This window comes from Diadema antillarum, unplaced genomic scaffold (genome assembly GCF_040938485.1).
Source record: "Diadema antillarum isolate AM-2024a unplaced genomic scaffold, OU_Dant_1.0 seq00000718_RagTag, whole genome shotgun sequence".
Classification (NCBI taxonomy): Eukaryota; Metazoa; Echinodermata; class Echinoidea; order Diadematoida; family Diadematidae; genus Diadema; species Diadema antillarum.
This window is the reverse complement of record NW_027271622.1, coordinates 1,073,601-1,089,446: the sequence shown is the minus strand read 5'-3', so window position 1 is coordinate 1,089,446 and position 15,846 is coordinate 1,073,601. Positions and strand designations below refer to the sequence as shown.

At 37.9% G+C, this 15,846-nt stretch overlaps 1 protein-coding gene across 1 annotated transcript; it reads left to right on the top strand.

Annotated features, from left to right (window-relative positions):
* The first annotated feature begins 5,499 nt into the window (after positions 1–5,499).
* On the top strand, positions 5,500–6,669 carry LOC139737999 (histamine H3 receptor-like). Its single transcript, XM_071648666.1, has one exon. The coding sequence runs from the start codon at positions 5,500–5,502 to the stop codon at positions 6,667–6,669; it is 1,170 nt and encodes a 389-aa protein (XP_071504767.1).
* Positions 6,670–15,846: the final 9,177 nt, after the last annotated feature.

Genomic DNA, 15,846 nt, shown 5'->3' with positions numbered 1-15,846 from the left:
AAGCCCCCCCCCCAAAAAAAAAAAAATAATAATAATAAAAATAAATGAATAAACAAAGGAAAGAAAATAAATATGTATATATATGAATAAAAGGAAAAAAAAGGCTACAAACGGCAGCTTTTGGACTGTAAAATGTCAAAATTTTCAAGCTCGCTCGCTTCGCTCGCTCGCATCCAGCAGTTGAGCCCGGTGCGCCTCCCCCTTAATTTCTAAAGCGAAAAACATAGCTACGACGGCAGTTGTTGGACTCTAGAATGTCAAAATTTTCAAGCTCGCTCGCTTCGCTCGCTCGCATTGAATCGTTATGCCATTCTCCTAATGTTGCTGACAGTAATTGCCGGTAGTTGCGCCCGATGCCCCCACCCCTTAATTTCCAAAGCGAAAGATAAATATAGCTACAAACGGGAGTTTGAGGACTGTAAAATGTCAAAATTTTCAAGCTCGCTCGCTTCGCTCGCTCGTATTGAATCGTTATGCCACTCTCCTAACGTTGCTGCCAATAATTGCCAGCAGTTGCGCCCGATTGCCCCCCCCCCTTAATTTCCAAAGCGAAAGATATAGCTACAAACGGGAGTTTTGGGACTGTAAAATGTCAAAATTCTCAAGCTCACTCGCTTTGCTCGCTCGCATTGAATCGTTATGCCATTCTCCTAATGTTGCTGCCAGTAATTGCCAGCAGTTGCGCCCGATGCGCCGCCCCATTAATTTCCAAAGTGAAAGATATAGCTACAAACCCCAGTTTTGGGACTGTAGAATGTCAAAATTTTCAAGCTTGCTCGCTTCGCTCGCTCGCATTGAATCGTTATGCCATTCTCCTAATGTTGCTGCCAATAACTGCCAGCAGTTGCGCCCGACGCGCCCCCATTTATTTCCAAAGCGAAATATATAGCTACAATTAAACCTCCAATTTTGGAACTGTAGAATATCAAAATTTTCAAGCTCGCTCGCTTCGCTCGCTCGCATTTTATTGTTATGCCATTCACCTTATGTTGCTGACAGTATATAATTTGTCGATCGTTTCACACCGTCATTCCATAATCCATGTAAGGAAAACTTACAATGTTCCTCAATGACAGCGTTGTTGAATGTATCACATGCCGTAATGTATTGTAGTCCCATTATTGCTCACGCACACACGCACAAGCATACAGACCGTCAAAATTACTTTATGGTTCCCCCCATGTTTCGACCTGTCACCCACCGTACGCCACTTTACATACAATATATATATATATATATATATATATATATCAAATATATAATAGATGTGTGTGTGCGCGCGCGCGCGCGTGTGTGTGTGTGTGTGTGTGTATGTGTATATTGTGTAACATGTGGTCTAATCTTGAGCCCCCTCCAATGTTTGCCCCCCAATCCAAAACTGCTTCCGGCGCGCCTGCACCTGAAGGTTTTTATTTCTTTTTCGTCAACGTGAGAATCTTTAACAGCTTTGTCAGGAAATGTCGACCTGTCTATTTTGATTGAGTCATACAAATGGTAACACGTCTCTTCATCTTTCTGTTGTCGAATTATTCTTGATAATGACACATTACATAGGCCTATCATGTGACTATCGTGTAAACTTATGTATTTAGGAATCGCTGTATCACTGTTAGGTATTCCTTTCGCTGTCGCATAACAAGATGTGTGCTGATGATGTTGATCAAACACGCGATTTTTCCCCCAAAAGGGAATCGTGTTACATTATTCCTTCTCTTGTACTGTATAATTGTATCTCTGTATAATTATATCACATTGTGTTATATATATATATATATATATATATATATATATTATGAAGAGCTTGCTTTCAATAGGGTCTCAATCCATCATTTTCAATGGATTTAGCGCCTTTTGGAAGCAAGCTCTTCATGTTATTACATGCATATACATATATTAACATCCCTTTAACACGTTTATTCTGTTTTGTTGGAGAATGTGTCTTTATTTTGACATTTACAAAGCTTTAAACATAGTAAAGTGTGTTATGACAAGTTGTTCTGTCATTGATGTTTACCTGACATCTACAGTTTGAGGGGGGGGGGGGGGTTGTTGCTTTTTGGTTTTGTTTTGTTTTTTAGAAAAAAAACGATTGTTGCTCGAGGTTACAAGGCAATCATAGAATAGAAATCTTTAAGAGAACATTACATTAATTCAAATTCAAATTCACATTCAAATGATTTTATATCCATATCAAGTAATACAAACTAATATATACATAACGCTTACAAGAGTACAGAATAATCATGTTAAGGAATTTTAAAAAATCGTCACACGAGAGGCTATTTCAAGTAGACTCATTTTCACCTAACCAGTAGTGCATGGGCATAGTGGATGTACATTTTTGTGAAGTGGGCATCAGGGGGCATTTCATGAAGCATTTTGTCCGACAAAGTTGTCGGACAAAAACTTGCTGTCAGCCAATCAGATGCATGGATTTCAGAAGCTTGTAACGGTTTGTCAGAAAAAGCTCGACCAAAACACTTCATGAAATGCCCCCCTGGAGTCCACTGAATTACAGTATACAATTTGTAGATCCGCTCGTCTCATCCCCATCAATGTGTACACCGAAAAGCCGGCTTACGCTCTTGCACCTGTTGTAAACGCTCTAATCTGTCAACCGGTATGGAAACAAATTGATTTGGAATGTGTTTACTTACGTAAATATAATATGAATAAATAATCCTTGACATTACTGCCGTTATAATGCGGAAATCATATTTAAGAATGTTTCTTTATCTTACAATGTATTCAAATCGTCCACTTATCATGTGTGTGTGTGTGTGTGTGTGTGTGTGTGTGTGTGTGTGTTTGTGTGTGTGTGTGTGTGTGTGTGAGTGTGTGTCTTTCCCTCTGCCAAATGCGTTCGGTAAACGGTATTCATAAGAGCAACCTAACTTGCAGGTCAGATGACCGTTTTGCTGCTTTCATAGTGGACTAGTTCAATGGACATTTATTTCCATTCGTCCACAAAACCGTAACAAGTATAAATTACACAATTATTGGTCATTGTGTAGAAAATACATAATATTATCATGAAGTATGATAAACTATATGAACATTCTCAATTCCCCATATACAGACATAGAGGAAGCCTGGCTGGTCCTCGTCTAAAAATGGAATAGATTCATATATCTTATATTGGTATGATACTAACAGCAACAACAATCATTATACACATTATCAGGTTATGGTGGATTCTTGTATCTACTAGAAAAAAATAACAAAAACAAAGAGAAACAAGCTATACAATGCAGACTATTTATAGGAATAATAATGTGAACATTATCATATATAGAATTGAAATAAATAATGTGTGTGTATGTGTGTCTGTGTCTGTGTGTGTGTCTTTCATTTCATATGAAAAATTGGTAGAGACGCCTCATCGTATGCCGTGTAAAGAAAGCGTATTTCATTCGATATAATTATTTTAGCCCTCTCTCTCGGGAACCTAGGCTCCTCCAGCATGGGTGAATATAGAGCCATTATCTTCGAATATGCAAATTGGAAACGAATAATGAATTAGCCTATCGAGTATTAGAGACCAGTCGTTTGATGCTGTATTGTTTTATCATCTATATCATTCTTTGCCAGCATTTCATGGATCAATCAATATCTTCTCTTTCGTTTTAATTGTGATTTGGTTGCATACAGTGTCTCATATCGATTTCAGAATTATAAAAAAAAGAGAAAAATATCCTTAAATCGGCACTCATTTTGAAATATGAAAGACAATATTTCTGTGTGTAATTGCCAATTTCCAATTTTACTGGTAATAAAGTTTGATGAATTTCACCAATATGGCTCATCTTTTTTCCCCAATCCCCTCCCCTCCCCCACCCCCCCCCCCCCCGTTGATTAAATTGAGATCTTATCCCAAAATTAATGCTACCTCCCATGTTTGGTTAAAATCCTAACAGAGGGACTTTCAAGAAAAGACTGAAAACGTAAAAAAAAAATGTACTCACGACGCATGACGGACACCGGGCACCGGAGGATAATTGGCACAAAACCTAACTTGAGCCTTCGGCTCAGATTAGCTAAAAAAGATAAAATTGATACAAAAAATGTATAAAGAGCATTTCTAACAATTCACGCATAAATTAAAATGCATAATCCAATGTCGTTAGAAATGGAGGGGGAGGGGCGCTTGCAAACTGGGAGAAAAAAAAAATGTCAGTCATTTTATCGTTCCGAATGTAGAGCTATCAAATCAAATTCAGAAATTCAAAATTCAAAACTGAAATTTACAATGATCGTTCTCTTGCTTCGCAAGTAATAGGCAAAAGTTCATTCCTTCAGACAAACCTTGGCTGCCATAAACTGCGCCCTGGAAGTGATCATCAATAACTTTTACTTGCCCCCCCCCCCCCCCCCCCCCCCGTTGCTGTGAAGTATGCTTGTTGAACGATTGCGTGTCTGCCTTATCCGCCAATCACATCACCTCAAGACTAGCTTGGATTGTTGCCCTGGGCAGAGAGAAGGCTTGACAAAAATGTATGGATTCCTTTTAAAAGTAAGACGAATCTGCCCGAGTCAAGCATTCTGTACGAAATAGCTCCATCATCTCTCAAGAGTCAAGCAGTGTAACCCGGAGGAGTCCACACCGACGGCTGCTTTGGTGAACAGTGATTATAAGTGCTATCCGTGTATAGTGAGTATCATGTAGGCCCCTATCATTACCTGTATAAACAGATTTCGAATTTCCAAACTGCGAATGTCACCTTCAACCGCTCTCTGTATGTTTCCTATTCTCTTTTTTTTTGTTATGTATAATGTAAAATTGCTATCGATATTTCCCCTTAGAGGCATAATCTACCATTTGCAGATGTAGCAAAAACCCAGCATTAGTGCTTCAAAATAGTTCTAAATGTGAGTTAAGGATAGAAACAACCAATGTAAATATTTGAACCAGTATAATCGATGTTAAGTATTGTTAGACATACAAAATGTGAACAATAGTTATGATAAAAAAATGTTTCCAGACTAAACCGTCTCCAGTTATGGTTTATTGAGAAAGATAGTGATATCTCCTTATATTTTAAGCTTTATTGCAAAATAATATGCTAGGATGTTTTGTGATACAACTGACCTATACACATATGCATCAAATGTGATAACACGAACATTTATTGAATCACTGCTCCCAATTGTAAACAATACCTTTAAAAGCAGTGCATTCTTTTCACTATTTGATTACAACATCTAATAAATGCACTTCTCCTGCGGTAAATCTTCGGATTTAGTGATAGAGAAGTTACCTCAGACTTTCAGGTTATCATGGGATGCATTACAACAAAACATAATATCGGCTGCCGGAAATGTAAAGTTTGAATTCTAAACTGGAAACTCGAAGTTTAGCGACGCAGGTGAAAATAAAACTATTTATGGCAGTAAGTAAAAACACAAAACACACACAAAACGCTCATTGCAAAGTACTGGGAAGGCCCGCGCCTCTAAATTCTTCTGCTCTTTTTATGTTTCGCCTATACAAAATAGATCATGGCTCTCACGACTGAAGATATCTGGTATACTAGTGACTCCCTTGCTGAAGTAACCGAAGACAACCAGACTTCAATTGCTATTCTTTTCACATACGTTGCTTTGATCGCAGTAATAATCAGTGGAAATTGCATGGTAATCTTTTCCTACGCACAAGACAAGGATATAAAGAAGAGAACATCAAACTTCATCATTATGAACCTAGCCATAGCAGATCTTTTGGTTGGTATGGTGTCGCTAACAATGAATGCATCGTGGATAGCTTCTGGGAGATGGCTCTTTGGCGAGATAGTCTGCAAACTGTACAGCGTCGTAGACTACGTTGCGGTCAACATGTCGATCGCCATGATCGCTTTTATCAGCCTTGATCGATACTACGCGGTGACCAAACATTTCAAATACCAGTCAATAATGTCGCTGCATCGGGTGAAGATAGCGATTACAACGACTTGGGTAGCCATAACAGCCTACTGGCTTCTGATCGCATTTGGATGGACGTATATTGTAAATGAAAGCAAGATGATTGATTACTCTGTTGAATGTTACACGGAATATCACCTAAATCCCGTTGCTTCTGTGGCCTTTGAGTCTATAAACTGTATTGTGCCCGCCAGCGGAATTGCTGTCTTGAATATTCTGATCTTTCTTAATATCAAGAAACAGTGGAACCAGTTTCGCCGAGTGAAAATAAATCAGGGCGCATCAACGTCGAAGGAGCTTCTCAATGAAAGGATCAAATCTGCTGTTGAGGGCGAGCTCTCTTCAAACCTTTCTGCAGATTCTAGCCAGCAGCATAAAGGAGGTAAAGGAACTTCTCCACTGGGAATCAGCCCAGTCTCACTGACAGTTTGCGTCAGGGACGACCAAAACTTACCCGAAGATGTTCGGCGACAATTGTCGGCAGACAGGTTTAAAAGAAGCCTGAAAATCGCAACGAAACTCGCCATCTATGTTGGTATATTTGCAGCATGCTGGCTGCCCTACGGATTGATGGCTATCGTGGGCTCGTTTTGTTACGTCGACTGTGTTCCTAAATTAGGTTGGAATATTGCTGAAAATGTGCAATGGGCCAATTCAGCAATTAATCCCATCCTCTACGCGCTTACCAACAAACGTTTTCGACAGAAAGCAGCAAAACTTTTGGGATGCTCTTCAAAAACAAGCATGTAAAAGTTGCATAATTAAAAAAATATCTATTTAAAGAGGTGTTTGCTCTCAACAGCTCAACGTAGATGGCTAGGAATGTTAAATTCAAGTTGCAGGAAGATAAAGCTTTCATTGCCAATTTAAGTTGTAAAAACCATGCACCTTGCATCATTATCAAGGTGTCCTGACCAGTTAAGTATTCATCTCACCAAATGCCCCTGACAACGACAACCAGCAAAGAAACTTTCATAACGTGGTATAAGTATAACCATTCAAATCAAATCAGCTTACACTTGCCACTTGCTTACACTTGCAACAACGAGATAATTTCTCCCATGTTCACAATATTTGCAACTAACTGAACTATTTCAAGTTATGCTACCGATCAAGAAAAGGATGTTTGTGCATTCCATGCATCACATCATGAAATGACTTAAATCATTTTCTCACAATACATTTTGTAACAGGCACGGCAGGTAGAGCGGGTGCACGTCACGAGACCGACACCCACGAGTCATACAGCCCTCGGGTCATACAGGTCACAAGTCATATAGCCCATGAGTTATACAGCTCACGAGTTATACAGGCCATTAGATTGACACTATTTAAAGCTAACAAGGCCCACAAGACCGACACATTAAGCCCCGTGTTGTATCTGTCGAACTCGTGGGCTGTTTTTACCTCGCGTCGAACTCATAGGCTTTATTTGCCTAGTGTCGAACTCATGGGCTGTGCGACTCGTGAGCTGTATGACTCATGGACCTGTTTTCAATGTCGAACTCGTGGGCTGTATGACTCGTGGGTGTCGGTCTTGTGGGATGACCCCGGGAGAGCGCGGCTTTTAATAGACGAAAGTGTGATGGATATAAAGACAGACTGAGTGACTTGTGACAGCTTTGAGACAGAGTCGTGTATACACGTCCATCAAACCTATAAAAGTATGTAAGGTTTTCATAATCAGGGCGACGAATTCATTTTAGCTGCAAGCCTTTTATCAAAAGGCTGTTCGTGGATTTTTGTAATGAATAATTGACATGACCCCAAATATATAAAAAATTGCGGACAAACAATCACGTAAATTATAATTGACTGTTTTCGACTCGCCGATGTATGACAAAAAAAAAATTGAGTAAAGAAAAGTGTTGTTGTTGCTTCAAATCAAAGAGGTATTATGGAAATTGGTGTGATTTGTCCCAAATTTCTCCGAAATAGCAATAGAAATAGTATCCATTTCTTGCACATATTGGCCAACGTTTCCAGTTCTTGTCACAGTCTGTAATATTGTATGAAAAGAAAGAATGAAATAATCGTTAGAAATGATCAGTAAATGCTTCATTTCATTCATTTCATTTTACTCCATTTATTTCCACTTTCGTCATTGGCTTACAAATTTGCGTTAAAAAACACACAGACAAACAAGAATACATGGTAATAATGTATATGATAGTGGAGTAATCATGAGAAACACCAAAATAGCCTTGTTATAAATGATCCCTAGCTAAATATTATGATGTAAATGTATGTAATCATATTCATAATCATTTGTAATTGGTTTGAAACAAGCATGAATACGAACAAACTACACAGTAAAATTCACAGCAACGTTGAAATCAGGTCAAACAACAAATACATTACAAAAGAAAAGACGAAAAGAAGAGAACTCCACATGTGGCATTTAAGTACAAATCTTTGAATTTTCTCCCAGTAAACTGTTTATTTGAATGGCGATATAATATCTACAGACATCTTCCTGCTTCAGATTGACAATTATCAACAGCTCAGTCTACGAATGCCGGGTTGTTTTTTTTTTTTTCTGAGCCACAAAAATAGTTAGAAACTGTCTTTTCAAAGTCCAATTATTCTTGACAACCATGTAAAGTAATGTAAGAATCGTTGCATTTCACTGTGCTCAGCTTATATTCTTTGTATTTACATGGCTCTGGTTGGTTGGTCCTATATATAACGTTTAGTGATATTCTCTCTTTAATACCGAACAAACAAGGGTAAAATTTCGTTGGTGATGTTGCTGAAACATGCAATTTCTTTATAAGAAGAATAATTGCTTCATCTCAGTTATTCAATTGTACTCTGACTGTGTATGTAGGCCAGCATTCGTATTATGTACTTTCCGATGTAGCCTACATCCATTTATTACATTTATTCTGATTTGCTGGAGAATGTGCCTCTATTTGTCATCTAGAAAAGAAAAAAATATATATATTATCGTAAAGTGTATTTTGCAGCTCTCTCTATCAGATATTTATCTGACATTTGTCTTGTAAATATGTGACCCTACATCACAAAACCAACAAAAAGTCGCCAGACATGGATTTTCAGTTTAGGGCAGATTCTCAAAGAGCAGACTCTATTAAAGCATTAAAATGATGTATAACTCAATTCAAATGGACTCCCCTAACCTATCTAAATACTGGAAAGAAAGCACACACTCTGGAAAAGTGTGAACTGACAAAAGAGGGTCTGAAGTACAGGGTGTATTCAAGAGCTTGATCTTTACCAAACCGTGCTAGCTGTGCGATGAAAGGGACAAAACACAGGATGTAAACCACCGGAGCAACAACAATGAAGGGATTATCAGATTAAGCTAAAATTGAATATATTCTATTAACACGTTCTGTCCATGATTAATGCCAACTTTCAAAGCACTAGCATCCTTTCAAAAGTTATTAGACTTGAAAGTGAAGAGTGTGCAAAGGATTTCAAGAAATGAAAAGGGGTCTCCAAGACTTACCTGATCATTCTACTCTCCCCCATAAAAAAAAAGGTTGTAGAAAAACTGCTAAAAACACACTTTCCCATTCATTTCATGATCCCAAACTGAAGGATTATGTAGAAGAAAGATAGCTTTTTCAGAATATGTGAAGAACTCAAGATTGACTCGGTTGACCCATTTCACCTTCTTTGAGTCCTCACGTAAAATAAATGGGTGCCGCGACTTTTTGTTGGTTTTGTGATGCACGGTCATATTATATAGTATTTAGCATTGATAGACGAGACAATGTGTGCTTGCTTTTACTAGGCATTCATAGCATGACTTTTTAAAGAGATCTATATTTCTATTATTAAGAGGTCTATAGTAATGACTCGATTTAAAGAAATCCATCCGACAAGAGATTATTTATGATAGACTCAATCTCACCTAACCAAAAGTGGACATGCAGGCGATTCTTATGACTAATTGTTTGAATAATATTATTAGATCAGCTCATCTTATACTCGAATTATGTGCACTTAATGGCTGACTTGTGTATTGTACACTCTTACACCTTTTATAAATGCTCGATTCTATACAATTCTAAAAACAGAAAGACTTATGATGTGAATGTTATTAATAACTACATTATAATTATCATCACCATCGTCATATTACGGAAATTGTACTTCAGTGCATTTTACTTTATCTTACAAATTGCTCAAATCGTGGGCTTAATAAAGATGGCATGCGCGTCTGTATGCGTTTGTATTTGTGTCTCTGTCTGTGTGTCTGTCTGTAGATGTGTGTTTTTGTTCGGAAAATGAAATTCACGAGATCAATAGCTTGTCGGTCAATTGATCAGAACGCTGCTTTGTGGAATATTGCCATAGTTTTTAGGCACATGACAATACTTTTCCTTCACTGTTTTCGTTGAAATTGGTACAGGTCAAAGTCCCATATTTCAACTTCTAAATTTTTCGCAGAGATAGCCTGGTCCACGTCTAACATCAAGTGTGACCCACAACTCAAAACCCACAAAAGGGCTTTTTACACTTGTGTTTCTTAACCCCGGACTTTCTCTGACCCAGGACTATCGTTAGTCCCGTACCAATTTTTTCAGCTTTTTACACTCGCCAATTAGTCCCGTACTATCTCTTGTCCGGGGCTAAGGAGAAAACTGACCTTTTTACACTCGTATTTCTTAGCCCAGGACTTTCCAAACCACATGAATATTCATAATTACGCTGTGTACTGTACACGTACGCACCGGCAGCACTTGATGACCTCGTTTCTGATTGGTCAGTGAGGGTCGGACTTCGTCTCCGTCGCTTAGCCCAGGATTATTTTTTCGTTCTGTTTACACTCACTTGCTTGGCACCGCAATTGCGGTGCTAACCCCTGCTATTTTGCAGGGCCAGATAGTACCGTACTATCGGTGGGGCTAGCCCACTTTGGCAAAAACGAGTGTAAACAGAAAGTGGGCTAAGGATAGTCCCGTGGGTGGGGCTAAGGCCCCCCCCCCCCCCTTAGCCCCACCGTTGGTCCGGGGCTAAGCAAAATTTTACAAGTGTAAAAAGCCCTAAATTGTCGCAGATAAGTAGTCTCTACAATGGACCTAAAATATGTCATTCGGGTTGACGGACTCAAAGTTTTTCAATTTGTCTTATCTGGAAGAGTAATCTTTTCTCTTCCTATCCGGTCAAAATTTCTCGGGTTAAAACAAAACTGACTACTGATATCTAAATATTAGCAGTTGTTCTAGACCATTAATCTTTCTTTCTTCTTCTTCTTTTTTTCGGGCAGGTGCTATTTTCACCGTTAAATAGAACACGTCTTCATTGATACTTCTGCACACCACGCCTGAGTTTTAAATACTCGAATATTAAAATTCTCTTTTCTTCCTTTTCTAGACCTGCAAATCCTCACTCTCTCTTATCTCTATTTCAATCACTTCTTGAGTTAGTTAGGATGGTCCAATTCTAACATGTTATTATGTAATTTTAAAGCTTAGAGCTTGCTCCTTTAATCTACATGTATGTAGGAAAGTGGACATTTACTTTCGCCTATATACTTTTTGTGAGTTTTGAGCTGGTTAGTCAGAAGCAGCTCCGTACACATTGGTATGAACCTTGCAACAACAACAATCATCATAAACATTATAATGTATTGGATTTTTATACCAACTGGAATTGTCGAATGATTTTTTTTATCAACTCCATGTGTCTAAAATAAGAACGAGAAGATTCCTGACGACAGTCGTCTGGCTAAAGTCACTGAAGATCGATTACAAAGTCGACTTCCTCTTTTAGTATTCACAGTGCCGACATTCGCAGATGACATGGACATTTTCACGTCATAACCCGAGCGGAAGCTGCATTTGAAGACAAGAGACAATAATTCAGTACCCTTAGACTTCATCTATGCTATCCACGTGAAGATATCTTAATTTGCACCATGAAAGTAAACGTTTTCATTATCAGTCGACTTGGAACGACTTTCTCTATCCAAAATTTGAACATAAACTTCCATGGCGAATCCGGATGACAATTTTGATAGTTTGCGAAACAAGACAAATAAAACGATTTAAATCGAGCATGTAAATCAAACATACTCAAACAGCCTTTTTCAATAGGATTTAGTAAAATAAATCTCTTCATTTGTTCTCTCCTAGAATTCCAAAGAAAATTATAAGTCATTTTATTCTATCGTGTAATGAACTTTTCTGGAAAGGGTAGTACTTAACCTAAACTGATAATTACCATTTTGCCACACTCTGCTAAAGTTCTCATTCTCCAGAATTTTAGAATAACTTTGACTTTTTCTAATTTTGGAAACCAATTTAATTGTTCAGATTGATTTCAGTTCTTCGTTAAAAATACACCCAAATATTTTACAGGGTCGCAACAATGTAGTCCAATTCAAAGCTTTCACATTATTTTTTTTTTTGAAATTGTTACTGCTTTTGTTTTTATAACACTCTAAGTTGGTCCAGCTATTAGCCCATACTGTTTAACTTTCCTGAGTGCTATATTAGCAGACGCTAATGATGATAATAAGAATAATAAAAATAATAACCTCCTTCTCCATGAAATAATTAGTTTAAACATAATGATGGAAGTGCATTTCTACAGGGAATAATGCTACAAATGCCCAAACCAAAAGTCGTAATTATTTCGCTAGTGTCCATGGACACCGTCTGCGCATTAAATAGAGACCTCATATTAGTTCTTGACATCCAGAAATGGTGTTATGTATTCTGTAACAGCCATTACTCTTTTGTTCATATTTCTTGAAAATGAAAGGCCGACAACATCCAAGGCTTTGAACATGTTTCGAAGGACTATTAAGTACTATTATGAATGAAGCTAAATGAATAAAGATTATTCGTAACATTTCACGAATACACGCAAATGTCGTTAAAGGAGAGGAGGGGGGGGGGTAGGGAGGTTGCAAACTATAAAGGAGAAATTCGAATGCACGTTATTACAACATTGCTATTAAAAAAAGAGAGAGCCATCGAGTCATTCAGGGCAAAATCGAAATCCGCAGTAATTGTTCTCCCGCGTCTCAAGGGACAGAAAAAAAAAATCGTTTCTCCAGACAACACTTAGCGGACATGAACTGCGCCTGGAAGTAGCCACTATCATCCTCTCCTTGTTTATTTTTTTTTCTCTGTTATGAATTATGCCTTTAATACGAAACATTGAAACGATGATTGCATGTCTGCCTTATCCGCCAATCACATCACACCAAAGCTTGATTGGATTCTTACTCTGCGTAGAGAGAAGCAAAATCGGCAGATGGACTCCTTTAAAAAGTAAAACGCACTATTCCCGAGTCACGCAGTCTGTACAAATAGCTCTGCCATCTTTCACATTGCCGTACATAACCCGGCAGAGTCTTCGTCTTCTACGGTTTCTAAAAGTGGAATAGCGGCTGAACAGTCTAAATAGTGAGTATGATAATCATAATAATGTTCTCAATATCCACAATACATAATTAGTAAATTACAACTACCCTCTTCACCTAATCTTTTGTCTCAATTTCAATTTATTAAATTCTAGTTACTTCTTGAAACGTTTTTGGAACTATTTCTTACTTCTGTTTTTCTTAGCCTACTTATTCTGATATCACATAATATGCATTAGACTTGTACTGTTGCATATATTTTATCTCCTGTGGCGATCAGGGATGACATCTCATAGCACCTTTTATCGAGTGGAAAGGGCGTTTTAAAAATATCAACTATTGTTATTATTATTATTATTATCAACTATCAACAAGTGGACTAATTCAGGGCTATAGGTCAACTTAAGCGTTGGCCAGTAGCCCGAGGACCTAAAAAAAAAAGAATATGTCGGTCCACCAAAACGTTCAGAAAAGTTCTCTTTTGGTGGTCCAATTGAGCACCTAAGATTCAAAGTGAATTCTTGTGATTTTTTTTCTGACCACCAAAATATCACATGTTAAGGTTTTAGTGGTCGCATCATCAGAGAAAAAAAAAAAGTTATTTTGGAGCCCTAATTCATTTATACACAACTGTATTCATCAAATTCAAGGTCAGTATTGAAAGAATATCGAAAAATGACAGCAGAATTTCTAATTTTTAGATGCATTTGCGGTTGTAAGTTTGGCGCACGTAGTGATCCGCTTTTAATATTCGAATGAATAGTATTAAAACCAACAATTTCTATCTAATGAATTGAGATATTTTAGAGTTTTTATGTGGGACATAAATATTCAGCTGGAAAAACAAAGTGTACCATCATACACCAAAACACGAGACTACAATTATTGCAAAAGACATAAAAAGAGGTTTCAAAATTTGGAAAGTTTTACAGTACTGATTTAGGAATCTAAACGTATGAGCTTGATTATGAACTTTTTCACAGTACTCTGGTGACATTATAAACTAAACAAATTCATTCAAAAATTAGTAACAATCATTCAGCATCATGAACATGGATTTAAACTTCTTAGATGTATGTCACAAATGTATTCAATGGAAGCATATCGAATGAAATGATATCAAATAAAATTTTATTGATATTCACTCTGACTAGGACCTACTGAAAATTAAAGGAAATTATGTAAATAGAATATTGACACGATATCTTTATTTCCAGTTTGGATGGTTGTTTGCATTTAAGCATAAAGGATAAAACCTGTAGATTCCAGGGAAACGTGGGTGTTCGCTTTTGAAATTCTTGCTGGCTTTAAAACCTTTTAGTGATGTTCGTTTTTTATTGGACACTGTAAAATTATGTAGAAACCGTAGTCATGCAATTTAATTTACATACTGAAGACAGGGTGTGAGAACGCCCATTGCAAAAGATGCTCGGGAATTATAGCCTTCACTTATAGTTTTGCTCTTTAGCTCTTTTGCTAATTTCCCAAATACTTTCTTCACTCTTCAATAGACCATGGCTCTCACAGCTGAAGCTGTCAGGTATTACAGTGACTCCCTTGCTGAAGTATCTGAAGACAGCCAAACATCACTTGCTACTCTTTTTACCTACGGTGTTTTGATTGCAGTAATAATCATAGGAAATTGCATGGTAATTTTTTCGTATGCAAAAGACAAGAATATACGGAGGAGAACCGCAAACTTCATCATCATGAACCTCGCCATAGCAGATCTCCTTGTCGGTATGGTGTCTCTAACAATCAACGCATCATGGATAGTTTCAGGCAGATGGCTCTTCGGCGAGGTAGTCTGCAAATTGTACAGCGTCCTAGACAACGTTGCGGTCAACATGTCGATTGCCATGATCGCTTTTATCAGCCTTGATCGATACTACGCGGTGAGCAAACATTTCAAGTACCAATCAATCATGTCGCAGTACAGAGTGAAAATTGTCATTACAATAACATGGGTGTCCATGACAGCCTACTGGCTTTTGATCTCATTTGGATGGACGTATATTGTGAATAAAAGCAAGCTGGTGGAGTACTCGGCAGAATGTTACATGGAATATCTCTTGCATCCCGTTGCTCCCTTAGTCTTTGAGTCTATGAACTGTGTAATACCCGCAACCGGAATAGCTATCCTGAATATTCTGATATTTCTGAATATCAAAAAACAGTGGAATCAGTTTCGCCGAGTGAAAATAAATCAGGGCGCACCAAGATCGAAAACATTTTCTAATGAACATGGCAAATCCGTCCTTGTTGAACGTGATCCCTCTTCGAGCCTTTCTGCAGATTTTACCCAGCAGCATAAAGCAGAAGAAGGTAGTTCTGCAAAAGTAGTCAGCTCAGTTTCTCTGACAGTCTGCGTTAGTAATGATAAAAAATTGCCCGAAACTGTCCGGAGACAATTGTCGGCAGACAGATTTAGGAAAAGCCTGAAGATCGCAACGAAACTCGCCATCTATGTAGGTATATTTGCAGCGTGTTGGCTGCCGTACGGTATAATGGCTATTGCCAACTCGTTTTGTGGCGGGGAATGTGTTCCTAACTTAGCTTGGAGTATTGCCGAGAACGTC